Source organism: Dermacentor albipictus, chromosome 4 (assembly GCF_038994185.2).
Source record: "Dermacentor albipictus isolate Rhodes 1998 colony chromosome 4, USDA_Dalb.pri_finalv2, whole genome shotgun sequence".
Classification (NCBI taxonomy): Eukaryota; Metazoa; Arthropoda; class Arachnida; order Ixodida; family Ixodidae; genus Dermacentor; species Dermacentor albipictus.
In genome coordinates, this window is record NC_091824.1 from 21,335,659 (window position 1) to 21,350,275 (window position 14,617).

At 48.1% G+C, this 14,617-nt stretch overlaps 1 protein-coding gene across 6 annotated transcripts in view; it reads left to right on the forward strand.

Annotated features, from left to right (window-relative positions):
• LOC135915139 (endothelin-converting enzyme 1-like) overlaps nt 1-14,617 on the forward strand; it is a 105,467-nt gene that overhangs the window by 17,100 nt on the left and 73,750 nt on the right. For 4 of the 6 annotated variants that reach the window (XM_070538019.1, XM_065448141.2, XM_065448142.2 and 1 more), the window contains exon 3: nt 5,682-5,987. The exons of the other annotated variants lie outside the window; for them this stretch is intronic. In XM_070538019.1, the coding sequence (XP_070394120.1) occupies nt 5,682-5,987 (306 nt within the window). The remainder of the gene's footprint in view (nt 1-5,681; nt 5,988-14,617) is intronic. 6 annotated transcript variants of the gene reach the window in all.

Consider the following 14,617-nt stretch of genomic DNA (forward strand, 5'->3'; position numbering starts at 1 on the left):
CAGCGCGCGGAACGAGAAGCGCGCGCGCTACCCGAACGACGCGCATGCGCCATGTAAACAGCTGTTCGCCGCGGCGAAGTTGCGCTCCCGGACGCACAGATGGCGCCAGCCTCGAGCTACGCGCGCACGCCGAACTCTAGAGGAAGCAAATTTCTTGCACCTCTGGCGTCGCTAGCGCAGCGTATCCGACTTCGCCTGCCGCGGCCTGGCGCGCCGAGAACGCCGGACTATATCTTGGCCTTTAGAGCCAAAACCAAACGCTTACCCACTGAAGCAGCACCATGTCACTAGTCCTTCTCCGCCGTATCCAGTCAGCTGCATGAGGTGGTCAATCCCAAGTCACCTCCAACTTGATCGGGATACCGGTCAGTCACCATGTGCCAAAGTCCGTGAGCTGCCGTTGCTGTCTACGAGTCGTAGGCCGATCTCACCGCTGACACCAGTTGTCGGAGTTGTCGGACGATCTCGCCGCTGCCACCAGTTCTAAGGGTTGTAGGTCGTAGAGAGGAACTTGGGAGGAATTAGGCGTGTAGTGTTTATTTATAGTATTTACATTTTAAACAAGACGCACATTCGACAGTCGAGCGTGACTCGCAAATGGAGCACGCAAGACGAGCATACAGCACACAGCTTACGAGCACGCTCACGAGCACACAGACGATCACACTCTAGCAGCCGACAACAGCTGCTTATAAACACTCCATTGGTCCCTAGTTACCTAGGTGAGGGAAAAACGTCAGTTCACCGCCGATTCACAGCGTCAAACGATAACGCAGTCAACCCGCCGGTTGTCCATTATCTTGAGTCTTGAAAGGCGCGTCGGTTCACCGAGCTGACCCCCGCAGCGCGGTCGCCGGTCGCCCATTGTCTTGCGCCTCTAAATTTTAGAGCTGCCTTTCCCCTGTAGTCGTCACGAGTGTCAGCAGACTGCGACGAATCTTGGGGCCCAGGTACCGCGAAGCACCCTTTTGTTAGGGAAGCATTTTTGCTGCCGAGAGAGACCATGAAGACCCGGCAAATGAACCAACAATACGTGGGGCGCCTAGCGTGGCCCGCCCTGCTGCCGTCACCGATTCTCCGAACGAGGCACATGGTGGATTAACGCCGCCGTAGCCCGCAGTTCTCTGAAGGAAGTTCATGGTCGGTTAGCGCTGTCGTCCACGCAGGTTCTCTGAAGGGCGCCACCACCGCGGGTTGATCGAAGCACGTGCAGCGGGCTGAAATAGCTTTGCAGAGTAGTACACCTGCAGGCCGATCCTAACACGCTTATAGCGTCACTATCGTTCATGTTCCACCGCAAGTGTTCCCTCGTCACAGATAGCCCTGAGCCCCGTGAACCGCGATGTTTCCAACGTATGGGCTTCCACGGGAGTCTCGCTACCAGGTATATTTACCTAGGCTAATGTGTATTGTGTTGGCTTACGAAACGCAGTGATTGCTGTATTGAGGGAAGCCATTGACCTTTCTCAGGAAGCGAACGTAGACATGGCTAAATAGGCTCGAAATGCGTGAGAACGATGCCGGTGGCTGACCCAAGTATACTGTAACAATTGGCACATAGATGCTTTGCAATTGCATTGGGTTGGTCGCATCCGAACGATCACAGGTTTCAGTTGCAAAGCCGAGCAATCAGACAGTGAGATAATTTTCCAATTCACAGTGGCAATTCAGAGACGCAGATTCTTTTCCCCGAGTGGAAACAGACACAACCAATATAGTTCACAACACATAGAGGCGCCGCAGCTGGTAATTGAAGTCGCATATTTACACAACCTAAAACAAATTTCTGCATATTGTATTATATTTATTAGGCAGTACTGATGACTCCAGTGGGAGTCGTTGCAGAGTAGGTAGCAAACGATGATTGGATCGCGAGAAGTGTTTTAAACAGAGTGCAGTAAAAAAGCACATCATGATTACTCATATCCAAATGTGTACGCATATATAAAAACAACAGAAATAAAGCGTACAAAGAACCGACCTACTGGCAATGCATTTTTGAAAATGTTCGACGTCGTTTGTTTCAACTGCGTGCGAGTCTAATTCATTCCATTCCATCATCGTATACGGGAGGAAAGAATATTGAAAGAGATGATTTTTTTTTGTGTGGAAATAGAACTATTAAAAAGACTGGCGTTAGTCTAGCAGGATATATCCTGTAAGAAAAATGCACACAGTTAGATGTGCCACTCTTTAAGTGCCCTTTAATGATTTTAAGGGACAAAGCTTATTCTTGCAATTTCATTCCCCTCCGAGATATGATATAAACCAGCTTTTTCCACCAATGCCGCAACCGATACCGTGTCCTAGTGATTATTGGCCTGACGATAATGATCCCAAGTAATATTACCCTATTCAAGAAAGGATAAGATAGCTCTTCTACGCTCTAAGGTTTGTTTCCTGTGAAGAATTGCGAAGGGGAGGTTTCACCTACCACTGGGAGTTGGGACTGGGGGTACGACTAGGGATTCAGAGACGTGGGATCTTCTTTCCTCGTGGAGGGTTAAGTGAACGTGAGGCTGGGCCCAAATTGCGGACGTTTGACAAACGCGTTCATATTTACATATTTACCAGAAAATGCAAAGTAATACAGAAAATTTGATGAAGTTGTAGTCGCCGATCACTTCCGCCATCCATCGTTACTCTTACGCCTTGCGTGAACATTGTTCAGTCACTTCCCCCAATCCAGCGTCAGGAGACCGATGACATCAGGTCCCACCAATCTGGAGGTCGGTTGCCCTTTCCCTAAAAAGGGAACTTGGTCGGAAACGCACGCACATCATTGGGCACAAACAGGGAAAGGAGGGGAACGTACGCTGACTCCGATCGTGCACTGACAGGTGATAGCCGTATCATCGCACTGACCGCGTCTCCGGCTTGGACATGCCAATTTGAGCGGTTGACAGGTGATGGCCGTATTATTGCACTGACCGCGTCTCCGGCTTGGATTTGTCAATTTTTGTGGCTGACAAGTGATGGCCGTATCCATGCTAATTGCTTAAACCTCTCAGAACGAGGTGGCCCCGCGCTTCTCATAAATCATCCGCTTTGAGAACCATTTTGATCAAGCCTTCGGCCCGTTCCTCATAAACGCGCGAGCCCTGACCGGAGGTTGTCGCGGAACGAACGGCCGATCACAGCAGCCCGTCCACCGCCAGGAAAAGGACTCTAAAGGGGTTAGTTCATCGGTGCCCCTTGAATAGGCCTTGGCCACTCAGCAGGTGCAGCTCCGACTCAAAGTCGCTCGCCGAGACGATGCCTTTCGCGTTTGAGCACAGCGACGGTTTAAACTACAATGAAACGAGTGCGCCAAACAATGTGCGCAACATCATAATGAAGCCTGCCGAACCAGAAGTGTGATTGGCTAGGCTCAGACAACATGAAGCACGACTTTCGTAGCAGCGAGTGAACGTGTCCAACTACAACCATTCCGAACGTTATTTAGTGCCAAGAAAGGCTGCATCTACTCGCGCTTCTCACCTAATCGTTCGAAAAAATACGAGTGACTGCTGATGAACCACCATTTTCCTCACAAAGGCGCGGGCCCGCGCATTTCCCAAGGGTGCCCAGCCGATCCTGTGCAGCCAAATCTTTCGGCAAGCTGCGTTGCTTCTTCCGGATGGAATAACAAAAAGTCTCTTCTCCTAGGCTCCTCGGTTGTTGCCCCCATAAGCACAACATAGGCTGAGCAACGCCGCAATACGTAAACCGCGCCAGCGCTAGCGCAACGCTTTCCGCCAAAACTCCGCCGCCAGAAACCTACCGAAGCGTGATTTCGATACCCGTAAGCGCATTTACAATTGCTGGTAGGTGCAGCGGGGTGTGGCATTTGCGGAGACGCCGGACCTGTGCGCGCATGCGCGGGTAACAACGGGAACAAGAGAGGAAATGTGGGGACTTTTGCTCCTTGAATATATGACGCTGCCTAGGCAATACGGAGGAATTTCTTAACGCGTGTTGTATGCATTTGTCTATAGGCGTGGCTGCAGAAGTCGCAGTGCGCGGTAGAGCTGAACTTAGCGTCGGAAGTTGGCGGCTGGGCGTAATTATATGTATTCAATCATGTTTTTTACTAATTGAAACAACGTGTCATTATTTAGCATTATTCGCATTATTTCGCATTTGTCCTTACCAGTCCGGGACTGTCAAGGACCGATAATCTAAGAGTCCCGGTGGTGAACATGAAGGAATCTAGACGCCGTAACTACAACTGATAAAAGCGAGAGCCTTCAGATTATATGATAGAAACGTGAACTACGTTACATCGACGTTGTCGCAGGGGTCTCTAGAGGCGACACTTTCGGGAGCCGGATATTTCATCGCCTGTAAGCTTTCAATATCCCTGATTTTTTTCTCGGAAGAAAAAGTGAATTGTGATGTGACATGAGTTTAATGAAAGGGAGGACAAGCGCCAGCCTACAATAACCCCATTCATAGCTCCAATGCGCTTTTTCGTGGTGAGCGCCCGTCCTCCTGTCCGTTCCACACTGTGTATCCAAAGAATGTAACTAGCAATCCTATAGTAATGTTCCAAGGTAAAACTTATATTGACTTGAAAACGTGTAAATAATGGTAAAGCACTTAAGGTGCGCTTGGTAAAGGTCTAAAGCCCACAACTATAATCGTCAAGCGCTGACCTTGAAAGCGCGCACATATGTTCTGGTGCAAATAACCTTGGGTGAGGTCGCGCTCCGGTTACCACGAGAAGCTGTCTGCGTAAATATAGTTACCGACATTTTCACAAGCAGTAAATCCTAGATATTAAGATTAAACTTCTCTGCGTCCTAGTTTTCGTACAGCTTTAACGTTCCTTGTGTAAACTGCTTGAGATTTGCCTTGACCCTACGAAGGCGCCGTCAGCTTATTCAGGCGAAAGCCTTAAGTGTCTCCGTTGGCGGTTCAGCTTGGCCAAATGGCGCCGTCACGAAAAAATGGCCGACGCAGCAGAGAATGCTCGGATTGACGTCTCATTTCTCAGGGAGGTTGCTAACAAAGTAAATACCTGGCTTTGGAACGAAGATTTAGTACATTTCCGTCTGGGTCGAACCAGGGCCTGCGGAGTGCGAGGCGAGCATGGTTCCCTGAAGCCACCTGGTATTCTGACTATAGGTGTGATCTAGTGTGTGTACTAACATGCTGAACTTTAGGTACTACGTTAACTGCTCATACGTGGCTTTCGAGAGGTCGGTTTAGTGTCATACATCTACTTCTCATTGCGACTCGTTAGGCATTGCAAGAAGTCTAGCTTTGATTGTAGAACTTAATGCATTTTCAAAACGTTTTACAGAGAAGTCTAACCCTGATTGTATAACTTCGTGTATTGCAAGAGTGCAGCAGGCTTTCGGCTTCTTGTGTTACAAGAGTAACACGCGCCGAACTATTTCCATTATCTACTGTTTTCTGAATTTAGGAGTTCCTGTTTCCGCTGCCACCACTATTAACACACCGAACACTTCAAAAAGAGATTGCAATATTTAATTAAACGTCGACTTTTTCAATAGGAAGAAGCGTTCGTCGAGATAAAGTGTTTTAAGATATTGAAAGCTTACGTCTCGACTTATCACATGTCGTTGCATACACTCCCTTCAGCCTTCTGCGTAGTTTTGACGCTTACTGAGGACATTAGGCTACCGGCATGCCCAAACTGCATTAACGGATCGTTGGCGTGGCGATCTGTGCAGGTTACTGCGCCGGCTGATGGAACCAGTGCGGTCGTGATCGTTCGCGTAAATCTATCCTCCCCTAAGACTCGCAAACGGCTCACAACACCCCATGCACGCGTCGGCATCGAGCAAGCTGGCACGTGCACGACACAAACATCTCGGAAACACCGCAAGGAACGAGGTATAGTGTGTCACAGCACCCACTGCCTCGCTCTGGCGTCCCTACTTCAGTCAAGACTCAACAGGATGGTGGACCCATGCGCAGACTTCTATAGTTACGTGTGTGGTTCGGGCCTTGGTCACACATCACCAATTACTTCAAAGGTACGCCGGCAGCTCCCAAGCGGCAGCTAACGCCACTTATTTACTTGTCTGTTTCGAGTACTTTGGTTCTATCCGACCGCAGAAATGGGTCACAAATATTGTCGCTGGTCAGTTCATTCTTCACTTTTTTTTTGTTAAATAAGGGAATGAGATATCACTGCACTCATAAAGTTACAAACAGTGTCTTCAAATCCTTTATGAGGCACATAACGAAGAAAACCACGATATGCATTTTGTCGATAGGAACGCAAGGTGAAATCCGCACACGTACATTATATAGAGAAACAAAGAACAACTCATATTGAAGAAACACGCACACAAATTAAGAGATCAAAATAGGTTGGTCTGAAGGTGAAATACACATTAACATAAAATAAGCATAATAAATGTTGCTTTGAACCCGTAGTGAATGAATACGGAGGACAACAGATGATTTCAGTTAAAATTGGAACTATTCACGTAGCGCATAGTAGTTTTATAAGCATGGTTATTTTAATGAAATCAAGAGAACGGGATTAACCTCGAGATGTTTATTCCGTATCTTGCAATTCCCCTTCGGTGATGTAGCAAGGCCGGAACTTCGGTGACTTGGTTCAGATTCATGATGCAAAAATGGCAAATTCCAGACATACGGACAGAAGACAAGGACGAGCGCTGACTCGCAAATGAAGATTTTATTGAAGCCGGGTGGAATAATATACATAAGTTATCATAGATCAAACAAGTCGGAAGCTTACAAATGGACGACGAAAGAAAAAAATGGGACATGCGTAACAACTGAGTGTTTATCGCTCCAAAGCAGATGTGCATACATAGATGCACACACACACACACACACACACACACACACACACACACACACACACGTGTGTGTGTGTGTGTGTGTGTATCGCTGGTGACACACCCTGACCAGCTCACCAGCGAAATAAGAGAAGCTGCGCAGATAAAGTATAGAGATTGTGTTAGTTGCCCGTCAGTATCCTTGTCGGAGCACTAAATGTTTTTGTCGCGTTAGCCTCCTGCTTTAGTTGATCTTGCTGGTTGGGATGTTTCTGCCTTCTCCGTTCCTTTTCTGCGGTCATACATATATCTCGTCTTGTGCAATAAACACTCAGTTGTTAGCGCTGTGTCCCGTCCATTTCTTTCGACGTATTTGTGCTTCTGGGCTACTCTAAATTGCGTAAGCATACCCATGATTGGTAGGCATGCACGCTTGAATAAGGTCATGACGCAGGTTTCACACGTGCCCTGCAAAGCAATGCAGGTGCAATTCATCATGCACCAATCAATTATGCTCTACCATATAAAAATCTACATTATTGCGGAAAGTCGTAGATGGCTAATAATGCAATGTTTCCATTTTTGCTTATGTGAAAGGCTTCTCCAGTTGCTCTTGTCCTTGGATCAAAATGAGTGCATTGCATATCCGTTTCAGTAAACAACAGCTGGCAAGTACATTCTTTGCGGTGACTGGCTCCCTAAGGTGCATGTTAACAAATCAGCTAGTTTATCTAATGTAGATTTTGCTACACGACGATGAAAGCTGAACCAAATACTTTTGCAATTGACGAAATTGGTCGAGTGCTTGACATCACATCCTTTATCTATAGTAAATTTGACACCCAGTCTCGACATTTTGGGCATATATCATCCGTATTTTTTGGTGCTAGAGAGACACTTCAAGACCGTGTCCTTTCCCCACATTTTTATACCACGTAATAAGCGGTGGATGTGTGGCAGAACGGTTCCTTTTATTTTTTTTTAGTTTGAGCTATTTCGTGCGACCGCGTCCTTCCCTCGAATACAAGGATTTGATCACGTTTTCGCATGTTCTGACAATCATGTGACAAGGGTAGACAGCATTTCTTAATTGTTGTAGCTGGGTCTGCACGCTTAGCGAGGTACCCTCATCACATGTTCGAGACACAGCTGCTTTAATGCAAATGACCGCAATGCCGTCCTTGATTGTTTTGGAGTGCCCCGAGCTGTATTAAAGGTTCGGCTTCTGGAACTGTGCCTTCTGCAGACGTGGCGCTCTTGTAGTGATATTTTTCTTCTGTTCATATGTGTTAAAGTTGCGCTTCCACCATGAACTTTTGGTGATTTTTAAAGACGCGGGCATGACACCGACGCTGCCTATATCCAAGAATTTGGAACTGTAGCGCCAGTTGTTGTTCAGCCCTGAGTAACAAGAATACATTCGTCTACATTTACGCTTGCGTCTGTTGTTGTCCTGTTCACTTTCCATGCTGTGTGCAGCTAACATTGATCATTGATTGGTCGTCTACAATATTGTGTACAGTGCCAAAGACTCGAAAAGTCCTCCAACGCAAGCGTTATTGCACGCAAATTGTATAGATCTGGTATAGAAACCTGCTGCCATAATTATATGTGAACCTACATGCTACTCTAGAAGCACCAACAGCTACAATGTTTTTCTGTATGCAGAAACACAGACAAAAAAGACTAAGCAATGTATTTGCAAGAACAGACGAGCCAGAGACCAAGATGAGAACCAGATCGCACCCAGAGCCGAAATACCCTTCTTCGTCTCTCTTCACGCCGGTATCGGTCTGTCCTTTAAGCTTCTGTAGTATCGCAGCAATATCCCCCGCAACAAAAGCACGGCATCGGTGCTGACAAATACGTGTGGCGTGCGGGTAGTTGTAGGACTTGCTTACAACTTTCTGCATCTTATAATGACATGCTAGCAGCGCTGGCGCTGCAGAGACAAAGCCAGCGCATACACCATGACAGCTGCTATCCGTATGGAATTCTGTAGGGGCATTAGGGTCGAAGCGGGCGGGCTCCAGTGGCGACGTTAGAGAAGACGGCAACACGTGGGGGAACCCATGAGAAGGGTGCACACTTTTTTTATCACTTTGTTGAGATGGCGATAAGTCATGCAGAAGCGGTTCAATCCTTTAGCCAACACCACCGTACGCACCCATGCACTGGGGCTACAAGAAAGTTCACTGAAGTTTTTTTTTTTTATCGACCATATTGTTCACTTGGGTTTCAGTTACTTGTTCAGATATCCAAAACCATATGGTCTTCGGTGGATAGCAGTAGCATCGCCAGTATGAATGTGATACTTGACGGTGAGCGTCTTGCGTAATGGATGATCATCATAGTCGAAAACATCACGGTAATACGACAGAAGTATGTAGGGGTAATCAGCCTGAGCAGGTAAAAACTCTGACATCATCATTTTCTGAATGTCTGAACAGCCATGAGACGCACATTTTCAGGCTTGCTAGGCATGGATAAAGCACCGGTTGAAAAAGTGGCCTCATAATGGTCGTCTAAAAAGTTAACTGAGGCTTTTTAGCGCAGGAAAAGGGACGAGAGACAGAGGCAAGACGCGGGCACATGTGATACTGATACTGTCCGCGTCTTGCCTCTGTCTCTCGCCCCTTTTCGTGCGCTAAAAAAGCTCACTTATGGAATACCAACACGCCCTAACCTACGCTCTAAAAAGTTAAGTTAGGCAAGGCAGATTTCTTGCGGCAGATTTTCTTGATCGAACCGCAGTTCAGGGCAGGGATGCAAATCCGCTCACAAAGGCACTGCCGTTTGAACTGTTTTTAAGTTAGCTGATCGAGAAAGCGTCACCACTTTAGATGCCCGCAGGGAATAGGATCAAGAAGTGTGTACGTGCTAGAACATCATCATCATCGCCGAGGCAGCTAGCACAACAGTATAATCTTTACTGGGAAAGGTAGGCGGGGAGCGCTACGTGCTTCGCATTGTTATCAAGAGCGCTCCATCATTAATTATGCGGTACGGATGCCTGTCTTCTGCTTTTTCTTTATTGAAACGATGCCGTTCTGCATGTTGCATTCATGAGTCCGAAGAATACAGGCATTTTGCGCTTTACGCTTCTGCGTGCTTCAAGCCTGCTTCACCTCCGCCGCGGGTGGGCCCGGTATTGCACTGCTGCTGCATCGGCCCACATTTTCGCCCACGGGCGCATTCACAAAAAATGCTGACCAATGAGCAGCTAACAGCTTCGCTGGAAAAAAAAGCCCGGAGTTTCCCTTGACAGGCAAAGCAGTACTGGCCCCTTCACTCACGGATTACGATCGACAGTTGATAAATGTGTGAAATTTACAGAACCTTAAGTCAAGGTGCTGGAGAGACCACAGAAAAGAAGTCAGGATGGAATAAGAATAATTTTGTGCATTTTACGAAGGCCTACTATAATTATATTGATTTACTATATTTATACTTGTACTATATAATACTATATTTTACACTTACACAATATTATATTATGTAAAGGGGGTTTATTCGGGTCTTAGAGAAGCAGCGACCGACGCGGCAACAGCAGGTAGGGCGCAGACAGCGAACGAACTGGGTACGAGCCACGCGATGGCAACGGGGCTTTTCAGCCTGCCGATCTTCGTCACAATCACTCCCGGAATTGAAGACTAGCCATCCTGGCGACCTAGGAAGAGGTGGGCGGATCGTAGTACTGCTTCAGCCGGTCAATGTGTACAGTCTCTCGCCCTCGTCGACGGAGATCGGGAGATGGTGATACGGGTTCGACCACGTAGTTCACTGGTTATGTTTGTGCAACCACGCGGTAGGGCCCGTGGTACTTCGGTAGGAGCTCGGACGAAAGGCCAGGAGCAGCAACAGGCGGGACCCAAAGACACACGACTGAGTCGACGGGGAAGGGGTGAGGGGGAGGATTGAGGTCACGACGCTCTTTTTGGCGGCACTGTTGAGCAGACGTCAAAGAACGGGCCAGTTGTCGGCATTTCTCGGCGTGCTGAGCAATCGCAGGAACAGGTGAGCATTTAGCAGGGTCCGGCCGGTACGGGAGAACAGTATCAATGGTGCTGGGGGGATGGCAGCCGTAAAGCAGAAAGAATGGCGAGAATCCAGTAGTGTCTTGAGAGGCAGTGTTATATGCGTAAGTGACGAACGGAAGTACAAGATCCCCGTTGGAGTGGTCAGATGCAACATGCATTGATAGCATGTCATCAAGAGTTCTGTTAAATCGTCCTGTTAAGCCATTGGTCTGTGCATGATAAGCAGTATTAGTGCGGTAAATAATTTGGCATTCAGATAGGAGTTACTGCAGGACGTCTGAGAGAAATACGCGGCCCCGATCGCTCAACCGTTCACGAGGGGCGCCATGGCGGAGAACGAAGTTGTTCAGTATGAACGAGGCCATGTCTTTTGCTGATGCAGCAGGCAAGGCGGCGGTTTCAGCATACCGTGTCAAATAATCTACGGCCACAACAATCCATCGGTTGCCAGCGCCAGTAGATGGAAGAGGCTCGTATATATCAATGCCGACGCGGTCGAATGGCTGAGCTGGGCAGGGAAGTGGCTGTAGAGGTGCGCTGGAGAGATGCGGGACACGTTTGCGTCGCTGGCAGGCAATGCAGGAGCGCACGTATTTGTGGACGAAGGTGTACATCCCTCGCCAATAATATCCTAGGTGAAGCCGTGTGTAGGTTTTTGACGCTCCGCCGTGACCACACTGCGGGTCAGAATGAAAAGCGGAGCATAAATCTTGTCGTAGGTGGCGAGGCACTACTAAGAGCCATTTGCGGCCGTCATTGCGGTAGTTGCGGTGGCATAAAAGTCCGTCGCGGATTGTGAAATGCTGCGCCTGTCGGCGTAATGCTCGAGGTGCCGAAGTTGCCGGAGGATTTGACCAAAAGTCGAATATCATGACGATGCATGGGTCTTTTCGTTCCTCTGATGCTATGTCCAGGATGTCAAGTGGTGAGATGTCATGTCTATAAGTAGAAGTGCTGCTGTCTGAAGTAACTGGGGAGCGCGAGAGGGCATCGGCGTCAGAGTGTTTGCGTCCAGAACGATAGACGACATGGATATCGTATTCCTGGATTCGGAGGACACACCGAGCGAGGCGGCCCGGCGGGTCCTTTAGGTTTGAAAACCAGCAAAGAGCATGATGATCCGTCACCACGTCAAAGCGTCGACCGTAGAAATACGGAAGAAATTTTTGAAGAGCCCATACGATAGCCAGGCACTCTTTTTCTGTGACTGAGTAATTGGCCTCAGGTTTCGTGAGGGCACGACTAGCATAAGCGACTACGTATTCGGCATTAGTGTTCTTGCGTTGTGCGAGCATGGCACCAAGGCCGACACCACTGGCGTCAGTGTGAAGTTCTGTAGGAGCGCTCTGATCAAAATGGCGCAAGACTGGTGGAGACGTGAGGAGGTGACGAAGAGTCGTAAAGGCATCATCAGAGGCTTTCGACCACGCAGAAAGTTCATTGTCGCCTTGAATAAGTTGGTTAAGTGGTGCGATTACTGTAGCAAAGTCGCGAACGAAACGTCGAAACTATCAGCATAGGCCAATGCAGCTGCGTAGTGCTTTCAAGTTAGTGGGCTTCGGAAATTCGGATACGGCGCGAAGTTTATCAGGATCAGGAAGAATGCCTTCTTTGGAGACAATGTGGCCTAATATAGTCAGTTTTCGAGCTGCAAATCGGCACTTTCTTAAGCTAAGCTGGAGACCAGGGGTGCGATCTTGTACGCGTTCCAAAATAGAACGGAGGCGGTCCGTTCCACCGAGCCGCACACGGTTGGTCAGTTTGAACGGTGAAGAACGCCATGACGTCAATTGTGAAGTGATATCTGCTGTCAATCATTCCGTGTTGTCTGCTATCGGACGAACGCAACGGAACGGACCGCCAATTTCGCGACGGAAAGAACGGACCGCCTCCGTTCGAGTTTGGAACGCGTACAAGATCGCACCCCAGCATTCCGGAGACAGGTCAAAACTTGATGTAAACGCCGAAGATGGGTCGGAAAATCAGGGGAAAAGATGACAACGTCGTTGAGGTAGCAGAAGCAAGTATGCCACTTCGGGTCACGTAGGATGCCATCCATCATGCGTTCGAAGGTGGCAGGCGCATCGCACAGACCGACCGGCATCACAGTGAATTCATACAAGTCCTCTGGTGTTACAAACGCGGTTTTAGGACAGTCAGCGTCAGCCATGGGCACCTGCCAGTAGCCAGAGCGGAGATCTAAGGAGGAAAAAAAACTCCGCTCCTTGCAAACAGTCAAGTGCGTCTTCAATACGTGGCAACGGGTATACATCCTTTCGGGTAATCTTGTTAAGCCCTCGATAGTCGACGCAAAATCGTATGCTGCCGTCTTTCTTTTTAACTAGGACGACTGGTGATGCCCAAGGACTACTGGAAGGCTGGATGGCAACGCGATTGAGCATATCGTTCACCTGGTCATTGATAACGCGTCTTTCAGTCGTCGATACTCGGTAGGGACGCTGTCGAATTGGTGCATGGCTCCCAGTGTCGATAGTGTGCGAAACAGTCGTTGTGCGGCCGAGTGATGTTGCTTGGCAATCAAAGGAGGAAGAGAAGCCTTGGAGCAAGCGAAGAAGTTCGTCGCGCTGCGTCGTCGTAAGGTCACTGGCAATAGCTGGCGTAAAAGAATGCGGTAGTGACTGTGGACGCGATGCCTCGAGAGCAGCAATATAAGTGGAGTCGTCCATCGTGTCAAATATTGAAGATGAGGTCAGTGGCTCTGCTCTGCCAAGGCTTTCACGGCGGCGTAAAGTAATTGGTTCAGCCACACAGACGACCCCACCTGCGGCGCCCCCTTTGACTGTAACAAGCCCTCAGCGCGATCCCCCTGTCTTTGCAAGACTCCGCGGTGACAACGTCGACAGCTTGATCGACCACTACGACCGCGTGAGTTCATGCAATAAGTAGAATGACACCCAAAAATTGAGGCACGTCGCCTTCTACTTGCCCGGTGTTGCAAAGATGTGGTATTTCAACCGCGAATCCGGCATCGCGGTTGGCCGATGTTTACCTCCAAGCTGCGGCAAATCTTCGCTTCCTCGTCTGGCCGTGCAGAAGTCACCAAATAGAAGCTGGGAACGCGCCGCCAACTTCCACAAGAGTCTTACACATCATACATAGAGGATCTCCGCAAATCATTCCTACAAAACCACAACGTTGGAAGCTCCATTTGGCCGACTGGGCGCTGTTTCAAGAAAATGCCAGCTTAGAAAAAATAGATCTACATAATTTAGGTATAGATGAACTTAATGAAATTGTCACACACTACATTATTTCTGCCGCGCTCCTGGCCATACCTCAATCTTCCGGAGTGGTGAAACAAAACCACAAAACCTGGTATACAAAAGAATGTAGATTAGCAAAAAAGAAACAGAACAAAGCATGGGGAAACTTTCGAAGGTACCCCACGCAGAAAAATCTCATAGACTTTAAAAAGGCAAGAGCACAAGCCCGATATATCCGTCGTAGAACCGAAAAGACTTCGTGGCAAAATTACGTGACTTCCATAAATAGCTCAACCACATCAAAAGAAATGTGGGAGATGTTACGAAAGCTAGATGGTAAATACTCCCCTTTCACACTTCCCTTTCTAACAGCCCCTGGTAAACAGACAAACATCGTAGAACAGGCAGACATTTTAGGTGAATATTTTTCAACAGTTACCAGCTCATCAAACTACACAGAATCATTTCTTACGTACAAAAACACAGCCGAGAAACAAAGACTCCCTACAAGTGGATATACAAATGAACCATACAATAAATTATTCACAGTTCATGAAATCAACACAGTCTTGTCCGCTGGTAAACA